The sequence below is a fragment of the Salvelinus fontinalis genome, chromosome 41 (genome assembly GCF_029448725.1).
Source record: "Salvelinus fontinalis isolate EN_2023a chromosome 41, ASM2944872v1, whole genome shotgun sequence".
NCBI lineage: Eukaryota > Metazoa > Chordata > Actinopteri > Salmoniformes > Salmonidae > Salvelinus > Salvelinus fontinalis.
The window spans coordinates 13,796,967-13,811,461 of record NC_074705.1 but is presented as its reverse complement, the minus strand read 5'-3'; the positions used below and the strand labels follow the sequence as shown (position 1 = coordinate 13,811,461).

At 49.6% G+C, this 14,495-nt stretch overlaps 1 protein-coding gene across 13 annotated transcripts in view; it reads left to right on the top strand.

Moving 5' to 3' along the window:
• The window catches only part of LOC129840427 (bromodomain adjacent to zinc finger domain protein 2B-like), a 112,663-nt gene that overhangs the window by 93,325 nt on the left and 4,843 nt on the right, over positions 1-14,495 (top strand). For 5 of the 13 annotated variants that reach the window (XM_055908306.1, XM_055908303.1, XM_055908302.1 and 2 more), the window contains 22 exons: positions 156-909; positions 1,070-1,354; positions 2,503-2,563; positions 2,669-2,777; positions 3,122-3,223; positions 3,736-3,964; positions 4,073-4,165; positions 4,272-4,345; positions 4,483-4,548; positions 5,217-5,282; positions 5,494-5,538; positions 5,814-5,846; positions 7,282-7,347; positions 7,663-7,803; positions 8,352-8,606; positions 9,160-9,383; positions 11,075-11,149; positions 11,303-11,597; positions 11,725-12,711; positions 12,912-13,161; positions 13,440-13,595; positions 14,202-14,362. In XM_055908306.1, coding sequence (XP_055764281.1) covers positions 156-909; positions 1,070-1,354; positions 2,503-2,563; positions 2,669-2,777; positions 3,122-3,223; positions 3,736-3,964; positions 4,073-4,165; positions 4,272-4,345; positions 4,483-4,548; positions 5,217-5,282; positions 5,494-5,538; positions 5,814-5,846; positions 7,282-7,347; positions 7,663-7,803; positions 8,352-8,606; positions 9,160-9,383; positions 11,075-11,149; positions 11,303-11,597; positions 11,725-12,711; positions 12,912-13,161; positions 13,440-13,595; positions 14,202-14,362 — 4,527 coding nt within the window. The remainder of the gene's footprint in view (positions 1-155; positions 910-1,069; positions 1,355-2,502; positions 2,564-2,668; positions 2,778-3,121; positions 3,224-3,735; positions 3,965-4,072; positions 4,166-4,271; positions 4,346-4,482; positions 4,549-5,216; positions 5,283-5,493; positions 5,539-5,813; positions 5,847-7,281; positions 7,348-7,662; positions 7,804-8,351; positions 8,607-9,159; positions 9,384-11,074; positions 11,150-11,302; positions 11,598-11,724; positions 12,712-12,911; positions 13,162-13,439; positions 13,596-14,201; positions 14,363-14,495) is intronic. The other 8 variants (XM_055908308.1, XM_055908310.1, XM_055908309.1 and 5 more) reach the window with 8 other exon arrangements.

The following is a 14,495-nucleotide window of genomic DNA, read 5'->3' as shown; positions in this document are numbered from 1 at the left end:
CATTGTGCTTCATCACCAGCTTGAATAATCGACGTAGATGCAAATTGACAGCTGGCACAATTATGCTGTTTTCTCTTTTCTTTTCCCTTGTTTTATCCCCCTCCCTCCTGCCCGCCCGCCCTCCCTCCTTCCCTCCCGCCCTCCCTCCGTTCCAGTCTTTACTCTCGCAAGGCCAGACGTTCCCGGCGGCGCAGCCCAAGAAGCAGCAGGGTCACAGAACCTCTCGGAAGGCTGCTGGGGTGAAGTCATCCTCCTTGCCGCCCCCCAAGCTGTCCTCCCCGGAGAGTCTGGGTGGCGGTGGCAGAAGCACCAGGTTGCCCCCTGCTCCCCTCCCCCCTCCCCCCCAGAACAACCACTCCAACCTCTTCCTGTCCAGCGCTCTCCTGGGCCTGGCTGCCCACCCCAACGGAGTCATCCAAAGCACCACCGCTCAGGACGCACCGCTGGCCCTTATCACCAAGCCCCGCAAGGACTTCAACAAGGACCTCTCTGGGGCAGGGGCGTCCCTCTCGCTGCCCGTCAACCTCAGCACCGGCGGAAGGGTCCACTCGGCCTCCTCTCAGGCCCCCCCGGCGCGGCCCGCTACCTCACCCTCACCGGCCACGGCCCGGGGCCCCAGGAAGATCAAGGCCCCCAAGACCCCTAAGCTCCAGGCCCCTAACCTCCAGGTTCAGGCCCATGCTCTGGCCCCCATGGCAGCCTGGAAGGGCCTCTCTCAGAGTCACCTGGTGCAGTCTCTGGTGGACCTGTTCAGAGGGGCCGAGGCCGGCCTCCCAGGTCTCCCCGGTCTCCCTAGCAGCAAGGACTCGGATGACTCTGTTGAGGATGACGACGACGACGACGATGATGATGATGATGATCTGGATGATTTGGAGGATGATGAGGAGGACTCGGATGACAGCTTGTCAGGTTAGATACCTACCGTTCTGACCGTCCTAATCGAAGGCACATGCAATATTTGTAGTGCACAGTATTTTTGGGGTTACGGTGATGTACAATAGTGAACACTATTCAACCATTGCTGAGTCTCCCAGTGATAACCCCTCTCTTTCTGGTACCCTCCTCTCAGATTCTGACAGTAACTCGGACAGCGACGCGGACGTCTCCGGTGGCAAACTGAAGGACCCGAAGCTGAAGCTGCCATCTTCAGGCTCCGCCTCCAAGAGGGAGAAGACCCCACTCAAGCTAACCAAAGGCCACGCCTCCTTACTGAGCAACTCAACCAATCACACAGCCACCAGCTGCTCCCCGCTCAACCTGCAGGTCATCAAGACGCCCAACATCGTCACCAGCTCCAGTGCCTTGGCCTATCACAGCTCTCCTTCCTCCTCCTACTCCCTGGCCATGCCCCCAGGTAACCGCAGACAACCTAAACGCCTAGTACATTGTCAAAGCCGCTCAAGTTTTAAATTGCCCCATAACTGCAAATCTAGCATCAGATTACCCTAACCCCTATCCTAACCTTAACCATTAGGGGATGACAAAATATCTGACCCTGTACCAGTTGATATGGCCAACTTCTTTACCTACTCTGCCAAAGCTACTCATACAGCTCAAGCACCAAACCAGTCTGCAAAACCACCTAGCTGTACCTTTAACTGTTGAGGACACGTAGCCACACTGGAATAGCTAAGCTCATCATTATATGCTATCATCTTCAGATGGTTGTGGGGAGAAAACAGGGAGAGGAAAAGGGGGGTCTATTTTTAGTTAGCCGGGCGGTTGGCTGGCTTAACAGGCCTGGGTTCCTGTAGGTGCATGTCCTTGGGCTTAACAGGCCTGACAACTTGTTTGGCACTTCTGCCGTGCCCAAGCTTTCTTTCTTTCTTTCCCCTCTCCTCTCCTCTCCTCCCTCTCTCTCTCAGCACTGGGAGATTACCCAGCTTAGGAAAGGAAAGAACACACACAGAGATTCCGATCTTCCTAAGCACGTTTCAATTCAACATGCTTCACTGCCCATCAAATTCACATAGGAATCTTAGTGATTTTTCAGGACATATTTTGAGTAATTTCCTTAAGTTGCTTTCAGAGCACGGAGTTTCTCAATACTCTACCTGGTTAAATAAAGGGAACGCAGAAACAATAAGGCACTCTCATGGCCACAGCTGGTGGGTTAGAGACACAGGGGACACGCTCGGGGCAGCGCTACAGTCAATAGGAGAAGGCACACCTTTGATCTGACAGGCCTGCATAGTGGAGTGAGCCCCAGCAGCCCCGTTTGTCTCACACAACGAAACACTGCTCATATTCAGTACTGGGATGCTGTGGCTATGGGTGGGTGTTTAGGGCTATGGAGAGAAGGCTGTGACTGTGTATTGTTCAGTTTGACTAATGGGTTCTCTCTTCTCTCTCTCTCTCTTCTCTCTCTCTCTCTCTTCTCTCCCTCTCTCTCTGTCTGTCTCTCTCTCTCTCTTCTCCCTCTGTCTCTCTCTCTCTCGCTCTCTCTCTCTGTCTCTCTCTCTCTCTCTGTCTCTCTCTGTCTCTCTCTCTCTCTCTCTCCAGGCGCAGGGAAAAGAAAGAGGGTGATGGATGAGCAGGAGTTGAGGATACCTCTGGAGTTGGGGTAGGTAGAGTGGAGACTTGAATTGATAAGCTCTCTCTAGCAATGGCAAAGCCTGGGGCATTCGGTCACTCACCCACAGTTTCCTTCCGTCCACGTGTTTTCCAGCTGGCAGAGAGAAACGCGGATCAAGAGCGTGTCTGGGAAGATGCAAGGCGACGTGGCGTATTACGCGCCATGCGGGAAGAAGTTGAGGCAGTACCCAGATGTGATGAAGGTAACAGTAACGCTGCCCCTTAGACTAGCCTTACGCTAGCAACTAGCCTCACCCTCACGCTAGTGCTCACTTAGCATCAATGCCAACTGTGACCTTAACATGAGAAGAGCTGGAATCCTTTTAGTTCATTTCCCCAATCCCTTCCTCTGCCTACTAAAAGCTGACCTGTCGTTAGAGCATTCTGATTCCCACTGTGCTTTTGCTCAATTTCCCCCCTAATTCTTTTGATGCTTAGTAGTAGAGCTTCCGCCTCTGTAGCTAGATCGCTTTCAATGTCACACTTTTACATACTTTCACATTGGATATCCCTGTCTCACCAAACGTCATTATTTTCTCTTCTGTAGTATCTATCCAGAAATGGAATAAGTGGCATCACACGCGATAATTTTAGCTTCAGTGCAAAGATAATGGTTGGTGACTTCTATGAAGCCAGAGAAGGACCCCAGGTGATGTCTTTTCATCTATCTATTGCCCGTCTCATTTTTTTATTTCCTCATTTCATGTACAGTAGAAACTGTATAGTGACTGAAACAGTTCAGGGACATTGATAGAAATCAGCTATAGACTCCAGTAGTCCTACCCCCTAGCCCCCTTTGTCTAGGGAGTCATGTAATAATCAGTTGACATGACTTCTACAGGTGACCAGTCATATACTGTACAGTAGGATAGTTTAACTAGCTGAATGGTGAATGGAATGTATTGTAGTGGTGTTCATATCACAGGTAGAAATTGGACCATTATCCGGTTCTTAGCTTTGTAGTCCAGTAATACCACTATGCATTGCATATTTTGATCTTTGATCTGCCCTCTTCTTCTGTCATGAGTGATCGATCTAAAGAGTAAATCCTAGAGTAACAGTAGAGTAATTAAAGCAACTGAAGTATGTTGAAGCCGTTTATTACCCACACGACACAAACAGCCCCTCTACCCTGTTGTTTCGCCTCCGTCCTACCCCCAGGGCCTGCAGTGGAGTCTGCTGAAGGACGAGGACGTCATCCCTCATATCCTGGCCATGGAGGGCCGGCGGGGACGGCCCCCCAACTCAGAGCGCCAGCGCGGGGCCGAGGGGGGGAAGGGCTCCCGGAGGAGGAAGGGCCGGCCGCCCAACGTGGGAGAGGGTCTGGGGTTGGGGGCAGAGGTGCCTAGCCCCAGCGAGGCCAAACTCTTACGCAAACTGGAGGCCCAAGGTGAGGAGAGAAGAAGAAGAAAAAACAGATCTCCGTTTTGAAGTCTATGAATGCTACCTACCAAACATGTTTGGTCACACAGTAACGTTCCATCACCTCTCTCTGCAGAGATAGCCAGGCAGGCGGCCCAGATGAAGATGATGAGGAAGCTAGAGAAGCAGGCCATGGCCAGGGCAGCCAAAGAGGCCAGGAAGCAACAAGGTACACTACACTACATCTGAGTGCATACACCATTCCCCACTGTCTTCTTGTAGAGATGTACAGTACCACTGCTGCAAATCATTCCTTAACACCTAAGCCCCTAAAGTCTCTCTTTCAGCCATCATGGCGGCCGAGGAAAGGAGGAAGCAGAAGGAGCAAATGAAGATCATCAAGCAGCAGGTAGGGCATTCTTTATGTGGCCCCACTTCCTGTCAAACCGTCTCCCGCCTTGACTATGGAGGGTATCCTTGTTTTACCACTGCAACACCGTTTGGTTTGCATAGTGTATTGATCCGCCTACCTCTGTGTTTCTCCAGGAGAAGATCAAGCGTATTCAGCAGATCAGGTTGGAGAAGGAGATGAGGGCACAACAGATCCTGGAGGTACTACAGTCAGCTGACCCAACACCGAACATATTCTCTGAATTAGCAGAACGCCACTCCTCAAATGCATCCCAGAGCCTTCAGTCTACTCTGTCCATAGTATTTTAATCTTACCCAAGCCTATTACTGAATAATACCGCAGTGTTGGAAGGAGTAATGTCTCAGGCATAATTCCACATGGAACTAATGCTAAATTGGTCTTGGTTGACGGCTGTTGAATATTAAAATCTCTGTCTCCACTAGCTGTCTCAGAGTCAGGCCATATTTAAATTAGACAGAAATCATTTTTTTTCTATTTTATCAGACAACAGCAACAGTTTAGCATAAGTGGGTAGGAAAAAAAATATCTTTCCCTTGCACACACAATTACACTGTAGGAGCTCAAGTATTTTAGCAGGACTAAATCAAATTTGAGTTGACACGGTTGGCAAGCCACTCTTAACAGGATTTTTTTTCTGTTTGCAATTACATATTTAAATGATACATGATTCACTCTCTGTGTTCTACACATTTGACTGGCATGTGAGGCATGCGTTTCATTTTCTGTTACAAGGAAAATATCATATTTTGAGTGCTCGGTGCGAAACGGCGGAGTGGCATGTGTCCGTCAGTCTGTCTGTCCAGATGTCTGGCAGTGAAATGACATTTGACCTGATTTGCATTCGCAGGCTAAACGGAGAAAGAAAGAAGAGGTTGCGAATGCCAAAGTTATGGAGGCAGAGAAACGAATAAAGGTGAGAGTTTGTGTTACACACAGCATCTCAATGTAAACCAAAATGTCAAAGCTTTTTCCAGATGAGATGTGTCTGACAATGAGATTAGGCATGAGCTGTAGCTCCTCGGTAAAATGGTCTGAAATCCCATCAGCCCTAGTGATTTTCATGATGGTGGCTGTATGAAAGTGTATTGATTTTCTCCCCTCATCTTTTCTGTCTTCCCCTGAAGGAGAAAGAAATGCGAAGACAGCATGCAGTCATTTTGAAGCACCAGGTACGCAGCTCTTTTTAGCAGCACACCTTGTCTCTTCTGACATGATTGAAATGATACTAAATACACTTCAGCTAGATCAGTGTTTACAGGGTGTGTGTGTGGGTTTCAAGGTTGTGTGTGTAACTAGATATTTTATTAAACCCTTTACTGTTTCTCTTTGGTCAGTTTCCATTCTATTGGCTTATTTCTGATCTTTGGGTATTTTTCTGCTAAACAATCTGTTTTTTTTTGCTGTCATTTCTGTTCCATAATACTTTGCCAACTCTCTCTGCCAGGAGTTGGAGAGGCATAGACTAGATATGGTATGGGTATGTTTATTTTTGTACATCTAACACCGCATCGTGTTTCCTGGTTGTGATATGGTTGTCATAGCAATGCATTAAGTGTAGCACTGGCTGCAGTCATACTACATTATTCTGCATGGCTTTTTCAGCAAAACAAACAAACAAACAAACACACAAACAAACAAACAAACACAACAGTGTGTCGCCTCCATCTGCTCTGAGACACCTGACCTCGCTCCGCCTGCGGTGGTTCGGTAGCTCCCCCCGCACTCCCCAGAATGCATTGCAAAAGGCGGCCATGCCCTGCCATGCTCACTCTTACTGTCTGAAAGTACGCTCCTCTCGATGAGTCATCCATCACATCCATTGTCTAGCTGTTGTTTTTGAGTGGCTGTGAGTGCTTGAGTTTTCCAGTTCCAGACATTGAGCTTGTGTCCGTCTCCGTCCACAAAGAGCTGCCCTTTCACCTGTTACGTCCCATTGAGTCTCTGAGGCTGCGTCTGAAATGGCATAGTGCACTACCTCATAGTGCACTACTTTGGTCAAAAGTAGTGCACTACATAGGGAAGAGTTTGCCATTTGGAATGTAGCCTGAGTCGTTCTGCTGCTCTGTTCTGTATCTGTACCTGCCTGTCTTCTGACTGGCTGGCTGTCTATTGCTGTACCTGCCTGTCTTCTCCAGCAGCCTGACTGGTTTGCTGTCTATTGCTGTACCTGCTTGTCTTCTCCAGCAGCTTGACTGGCTGGCTGGCTATTGCTTGTTGAGCATGTCTGTTGCACATGGTTAGAGCCAGGAGTCTTTCCTAACAATATTAACCTGAGCTGGAGAAACTCCTGGCCCTACATGCTGTATGCAGCAGAATCCAGAGGATTTGTTTCATTGACTTCTGTTTATCACATCACTGAGTTCCCCATCCCTTTCAGACAGTCACTGTCCTCGCTTTTCCGTTGATCAAATCCTATTTGTTTACAATTAAACATTTTGAGACAATCTATCCTCAACCAGGGAAGTCTCCTTGTAAGACCTTCCCTCGATATCCCCCCATAGGTTTAGGCTATTTTCAATCTGGAACGGCTATCAGCTAAACAGATGGATGATACACAGAGCAATGTTTGTTTTCATCCCACTGGCTTGTGGCTATGATGACTCAGTCATTTTGCGTGTGTTCCGTCAGCTTTTTACCTAGAGGCATCATAGCTTGACCCTAACTTCTCTTTTTGACCCCGTCATCACCATCTACCGCATTCTCCCTCTGATGCTTTCTGGTTGTCGTCATTCGTACCGTTGTCTTCTTAACCTCAGCTTCAACTGTACGTGTTGCTGTATGTGAAAACCTCACCCTGATGGAGGTGAATGGTGGTTTTCCTCCTTCTGTCCACCTCTCTGACTTCACCTGTGGAGGTTACACCTTCTCCGGTGTGTAACGTGTGTGTGTGTGTGTTTTCTCTGCTCTGCTAGGAGAGGGAGAGGAGACGGCAACATGGGATGCTCATGAAGGCGGTGGAGGCTCGCAAGAAAGCAGAGGTATGTGACACACACACACAACACACACACACACAACACACACACACACAACACACACACACACACGCCAGAAGGTCCCACTCTTCCTGAACCCATCCAATCCCTCTCTCCTCCTTCTACTTTTCATTTCTTCAATACACTAACTGAGTCAAAAGAATGGCCCTCGAGCTCTTTTTCTTTGAGAGCGCAGGCAGGGGCGCCGGGCTGAATTCTAAAACTACTCAGCAGACTCGGCCTGACATTCTTGTCTGTTTTACCTCCACTGGCGTGAGCCCATTATCTCTCCCCTCCTCTCTCCTTCTCTGGGGCCTTCAGGAGCGCGAGCGCTTGCGGCAGGAAAAGAGGGATGAGAAACGCCTGAACAAGGAGCGGAAATTGGAGCTGAGGAGGCTGGAACTGGAGATTGCCAGGGAGCTGAAGAAGCCAAATGAAGACATGTGTCTGGCCGATCATAAGGTAATAAATTACCCGTCTTGCCCATGATTCAGTCCTACGTGATGTCTGAAGGGTGACATCATTAAAGGGACCTAGCTTTCCAAATTGTAGGTGGCCGTTTAATGTAGTTACATCTCTTTTACATTATATATATTTGAACTGACAAGTTAATATTGTCTAGGTTTGGGTTATGGGTGGTTAAGTGCATTGTATCATCACAATGGTATGTAATGTACAGTATATCTGTTATCTGTCATATGTGAAACCTGAGTACTGGACACGGTTTGTGCTGTACACTGCCATCAAGTGGCTAAAGAGAGTAATGCATAAGGAGGGACGAGATAATAACCCCCCACATGTTTACTAATGAAACCCCCCCCCCCAAAAAAAGTTGCCATTACTAATGTGATTCAGTCATTGGCATAGAAAATTCAGTCATTGGCATTGCAACATGTTAGTCACACTACTCCCCATATAGTGCCGTCCACATAGGGCACTATAGGAGTCCCAGGGTGTCATGTGAGATGTATCCTAAACATCCCTCCTTCTCTCCTTACCTTTCCTTCCAGCCTCTTCCAGAGTTTTCCAGAATCCCTGGCCTGATCTTGCCGGGGGGTGCGGTGTCTGACTGCCTGATGCTGATGCAGTTCCTACGCGGCTTTGGGAAGGTGCTGGGCTTCGATGTGGGGGTGGACGTACCCACCCTGGGCATGCTGCAGGAGGGCCTGCTCAACGTGGGAGACAGCATGGGACACGTCCAGGACCTGCTGGTCAGACTCCTCTCCCTGGCCGTGTGTGACCCTGGACTGCCCCCTGGACACAAGGTGAGATACTGTACATGTACAGGAACATACCAAGCATGTTCTGAATAAAAGCCTACACACATTGGTCCGCTTTTCCAGACACAGGTTAAGCCTAGTCTTAGACTAAGAACTAAGAAGCACTTTCTATGGAGAATCTCCACTGAACATGCTTTTTAGTCTAGGACTTAATCTGTGTCTGGGAAACCAGTCCATTGTCTATGAGTCAACACTCCCCTGGAAAGTGTACATGGCGACCACTCTATCACCACCCAACCCTCCTGACATCCCCTTCTAGACCAAGACCATGCTGTCTTTCCCTCTATCTTCCCTGACTCACCCCTCCTGTCTCTCTCCTCTCCCCCCAGACCAAGACCATGCTGTCTTTCCCTCTATCTTCCCTGACTCACCCCTCCTGTCTCTCTCCTCTCCCCCCAGACCAAGACCATGCTGTCTTTCCCTCTATCTTCCATGACTCACCCCTCCTGTCTCTCTCCTCTCCCCCAGACCAAGACCATGCTGTCTTTCCCTCTATCTTCCATGACTCACCCCTCCTGTCTCTCTCCTCTCCCCCCAGACCAAGACCATGCTGGGGGACCATCTGACCAACGTGGGCATCAACCGGGACAATGTGTCGGAGGTGCTGCAGATGTACATGGGGGCCCATTGTGGACAGACTGAGCTGGCTGAGCTGGCCCTCAGCCTGAAGACCAAGGCCTTCCAGGCCCACACCCCCGCCCAGAAGGCCTCCATACTAGGCTTCCTGGCCAATGAGCTGGCCTGCAGCAAGAGTGTCGTCAGGTAGGAGTAAAGAACAGGAGACGCCAAACATTTGAATAGATAATGCTGCAGCAAGAGTGTCGTCAGGTAGGAGAAAAGAACAGGAGACGCCAAACATTTAAATAGATAATGCTGCAGCAAGAGTGTCGTCAGGTAGGAGTAAAGAACAGGAGACGCCAAACATTTAAATAGATAATGCTGCAGCAAGAGTGTCGTCAGGTAGGAGTAAAGAACAGGAGACGCCAAACAGTTAAATAGATAATGCTGCAGCAAGAGCGTCGTCAGGTAGGAGAAAAGAACAGGAGACGCCAAACAGTTAAATAGATAATGCTGCAGCAAGAGCGCCGTTAGGTAGGAGTAAAGAACAGGAGACGCCAAACAGTTAAATAGATAATGCTGCAGCAAGTGTCGTCAGGTAGGAGTAAAGAACAGGAGACGCCAAACATTTAAATAGATAATGCTGCAGCAAGTGTCGTCAGGTAGGAGTAAAGAACAGGAGACGCCAAACATTTAAATAGATAATGCTGCAGCAAGAGCGCCGTCAGAAGGAGGGACGAAAGAACATTTGAAACTAAACAATTAAAAGTCAGGTTCTATCTGCAGCAAAAGCGTAGACAGGTAGGAGGAGAGATGCTGACCTGCCAGCGCTGTACATCACACAGGCTTCATACCAGTGGAGCTACAAGGGAATAGATTATTGGAGGTAAGGAGATCAAACATGAAATCCAAATATGGATTCTATGTTTTTACTGGTTTTACTGACAGGATATGCAGACAACATTTCACGAGCATGAGAGGACATCCTTGTAGATCAGGCATCGCCGTCCCTTCCTGTCTTATTAGGTGGAGCCAGTGTGAACGGTTTAGTGTACAGGAGGCTTCCATACCGTTGTGAGCCTGCTGCCTTTTAGCTCCTTACAAATAATGACGTTCAGTTGACTTCACTCTGCTGCTAATGCTGTCGTGTTTTATTAATGCTGTGTAAGACTCTGGATAGATCAGCTAATCTGGAGTGGGATTCAATTTTGATAGAGAGAGAAGCCAATACATCAATTATTCACGAGAATGGAGGGATACTAGTGCTGCAGGCTATTCACTCTACAGAGAGAGAGAGAAAAATTGTACTGCTTGTGTTAACTAGAGGTAACTGCCAAAATAAAGGAAACCCCCAACATAAAGTGTCTTAATAGGGCGTCGGGCCACCACGTACCAGAACAGCTTCAGTGCACCTTGGCATAGATTCTACAAGTGTCTATAACTCTGTTGGAGGGATCGGACACCATTCTTCCACAAGAAATTCCATTATTTGGTGGTTTGTTGATGGTGGTGGAAAACGCTGTCTCAGGCACTGCTCCAGAATCTCCCATAAGTTTTGAAATGAGTTGAGATCTGATGATTGAGACGGCCACGGCATATGGTTTACATCGTTTTCATGCTCATCAAACCATTCAGTGACCACTTGCTTGTGCTTGTGGATGGGGACATTGTCATCCTATGGGGACATAGCCATGGTAGCAAAATAATGGCATGCCCAGCATTTTTATACATGATCCTAACCATGATAGGATGTTAATTGCTGAATTAACTCAGGAACCACACCTGTGTGGAAGCACCTGCTTTCAATGTACTTTGTGTCCCTCATTTACTCACTGTTTCCATAGTTACCTGTACGTGTGAACTGACATATACTGTATCTTACTCTGTTTCTACAGTGAGATCGACAAGAATCTTGATCACATGACCAACATGAGGAAGGACAAGTGGCTGATCGAGGGCAAACTCAAAAAGTAAGTGGCGTGTGTTGACGGGTGTGTGTGTGTGTGTGTGTGTGTGTGTGTGTGTGTGTGTGTGTGTGTGTGTGTGTGTGTGTGTGTGTGTGTGTGTGTGTGTGTGTGTGTGTGTGCTTCTGAAAGCTCACCTGTGTGTTTCTCTCTCTCCAGGTTGAGGACCATCCATGCCAAGCGGACCGGGAAGAGAGATGCCAGCATGGGAGGGGAGGAGACCCAGCCCCTGGGTACACCTTCCTCTGGCCTCAAACGCAAGAGAAAGGCCGGAGCAGAAAGCGACGAGGACGATGATGAAGACGAAGACAGCGACGACCTGGCCGATGAAGATGACGAGGAAGAGGAGGAGGAGATGAAGAAGGGGAAGAAAGTGGAAACGTGTGACGAGGACGATGGGGACCAATCAATTAGTGTGGAGGAGCTGGAGAAACAGATAGAGAAGCTAGCCAAGGTAAGTCCTTCCATCCGGAGATCTGAGAGTTCCATCTCTGTGGAAGAACAATACTAAATAGTTAGATATTATTGATTCATTGATTTAGTTATAACTCAGGTCATGACGGTCTTGCTTGGTTTCACAGCAACAGCACCAGGTGAGGAGGAAGCTGTTTGAGGCGTCCCACTCCCTGCGCTCCATGATGTACGGCCAGGACCGGTACCGCCGGCGCTACTGGGTTCTGCCCCACTGCGGAGGGGTCTTCATCGAGGCCATGGAGAGCGGAGAAGCTGCGGGGGAGCTGGACAAAGAGAGGGAGAGGAGGAGGACGGCAGCAGGGGAGGTGCACATCAAGGAGGAGCCGCAGGAGGAGGAGGTGCAGAAGAAGAAACCTGGGGGCGTCGGCGAGGAGGAGAGGAGCGTCTACACCGCCGTGGGGTCAGAGGAAGGGAAGGAGGAGAAGAAAGGTTCTCCCAATCTTTTCCTCTTGCAGTCAGCCTCTCTCTCCAAACTGACCACGCTCCTCCATGTCGCTAAGGACGTTGCCAAGGAAACCCGCGAAGCCGAGGCAGACCCCCGTCCCAAATACAACGGCAGCCCCACGCCACCCTCTGTTACCACGACAACAATAACAACACCACCATCCTATGCCGCCCACAACGCCTCTCTACCCGCCTTACCTACAAGCCCCTGTGCGTTGACGGCGCCGAACCTGCCGTGCGAGGAGGCCAAGCCCGGCTTCCCCACCTCCACCTCGTCTCCCTCCTCGTTCTCCTCTCTCCTGAGCCCCCCACCCCAGCTTTTCAGCCCTATGAAGACCTCCACCCTAACCCCTACCCCTCCACAGCTCCAGTACCTCCCCAGTGACCAGCTCCTCAGGGTCCTGACAGAGAGGAGCGGTCACTGGTTCACCCTGCTCCCCCGCTCCCCCTGTGACGACACCTCCCTAACCACCTCTCCCTCCCCAGGGCCCGGCCCTCTCCAGTCCTCCCCGCTGCCCTCCTCCAGCCTCACACGGCCCAGGTCTCCCCCGGCCTCCCCCGCCCTGCCTCTCACCCCCTCTGCAGCGTCGTCCTCAGCCAGCCCCCACCATCCAGCTGGCTTCATCAACTACCCTCTGTCAGCCCTGCAGGTCAGTACGCTGCCAGGACAGACCCCTTGTCCTAATGATTTATACCGGTAGTAGAAGCTGATAATGGAAAATCCTATGAATAAATGTAACATCAGAAGAATGTAGGTTCTGTTTGAAGCTATAGCCCTAAGTGTAGTGATACACATTAGTTTTTCTAATCATGATATTGAAGTGTCTGTGTATGTATCTGCCCCCTCTAGGGTAAGGCTGGCGGGTCGTTGCTGGGTCTCTCAGCGTTCTGCGGTGGCTGGCCCAGTGGAATGATGAGCCCCAGCCAGCTGCCCTTCTGCAGCAGCCCCCTGCCAGGCCACTCAGGCCAGGCCAGCGTCTCCAGCAAGAGCGAGTCGCCTGTTCCTCCCGGCGAAAAGCTCTCGTCCACGGTGCCCTCTCCCACCATGATGGAGGTGCCCAAGCACTCGGATCACCCCACACCACGGCCCATCCCTGAGGGTGAGCGTGTGTGTGTGTGCGAGCGCGTGTGTGGGATGAGTCATCTATTTATTCAGTTAACCTTTATTCATTCACTGAGTCATAAGAATGAATAATTTATTTTGTTCTACTGGGTGGAAGAAAGGAATCTCTTGAGGAGAGAGAACAGCACTGGAGTGTGTTCTGTATCAGAATACGTCTTAAGTTATTTAAAAAAAAATGTCTATACGTTTATTTATATATGTGTGTGTGTGTGTGTTGTGTGTTGTGTGTGTGTGTGTGTGTGTGTGTGCGCGCAGAGATGCTGTCAGGCTGGTGGCGAGTGTCAGACAGTGAGGAGCTGCGCTCCCTGGTGGAGTCCCTCCACAGCCGGGGAGTCAGAGAGAAGGGCCTGCACCGACAGATGCACAAATACATGGAGCTCATCCCACAGGTCTGCACCAAGCACCGAGACGGTGAGTACTAATTCAGACACAAACACAGGCGGTAGGTCCCTCACTTACCCAATCTTTAGCAATCTGCATAGCCTTTACAGAGTAGATTTAGCCAACAGATCCCGATGAATAAAGTAGCTTTGATTTTGTGTCAGTGAAACTGAGCAGCACTCCGACTGGAAGGCCCAGACTTTCACAAAGACTTTTGCGTTGGAGTCTGATTGAGCACTGTGTTATGACAGCCCTGAGTAGCTCTACCCCTACTGAGCACACTCCAAGCACCTGCGCTTCACAATGAGTTGACATTTGGTACATGACGCATGACTGACTGCTCAATATGAGTCTGACATCAAAGCCAGATTTGTTAACGTTCACATGGTTTCTGATTGAACAGCTCTTTGTGTCTGGATATTGAATTCTTAATCTGTGTGTATGTGTGCGTGTGTGTGTGTGTGTGTGTGTGTGTGTGGTAAGAGTGTGTGTGGTTTTGTTGTTGCGTTGGGGAGGGAGTATCGAGCGACAAAAGCAAGGCCGTGGATGTTGGGTCTGATGTGCGAATAATATGTATGCTGTGTCTATGGAGTGTATGACTGGTCTCTAATGCCGTCCTGCCTCCCCAATCTGCAGCGGCCATGATAGAGCTGTGTGAGCTGGAGGAGAGCCAGGTGAGTGTGGAGTCAGTGCGGGGGTGGTGTGTGGAGGAGCAGGCCATGGAGATGGACATCGCTGTGCTGCAGCAGGTGGAGGAGCTGGAGAGGAAGGTCACCACCGCCAGCTTGCAGGTCAAGGTAAACAACAACAACGACATCAACAAATGAGAAGCTTCCTTTTATTATAGCTCTCATCCTTATCCATTGGAGAAAATATAGGCCTCTGTTCAAAAGTAATGAATTGTAGCGGGGGTCACTCACTAACCTTTTC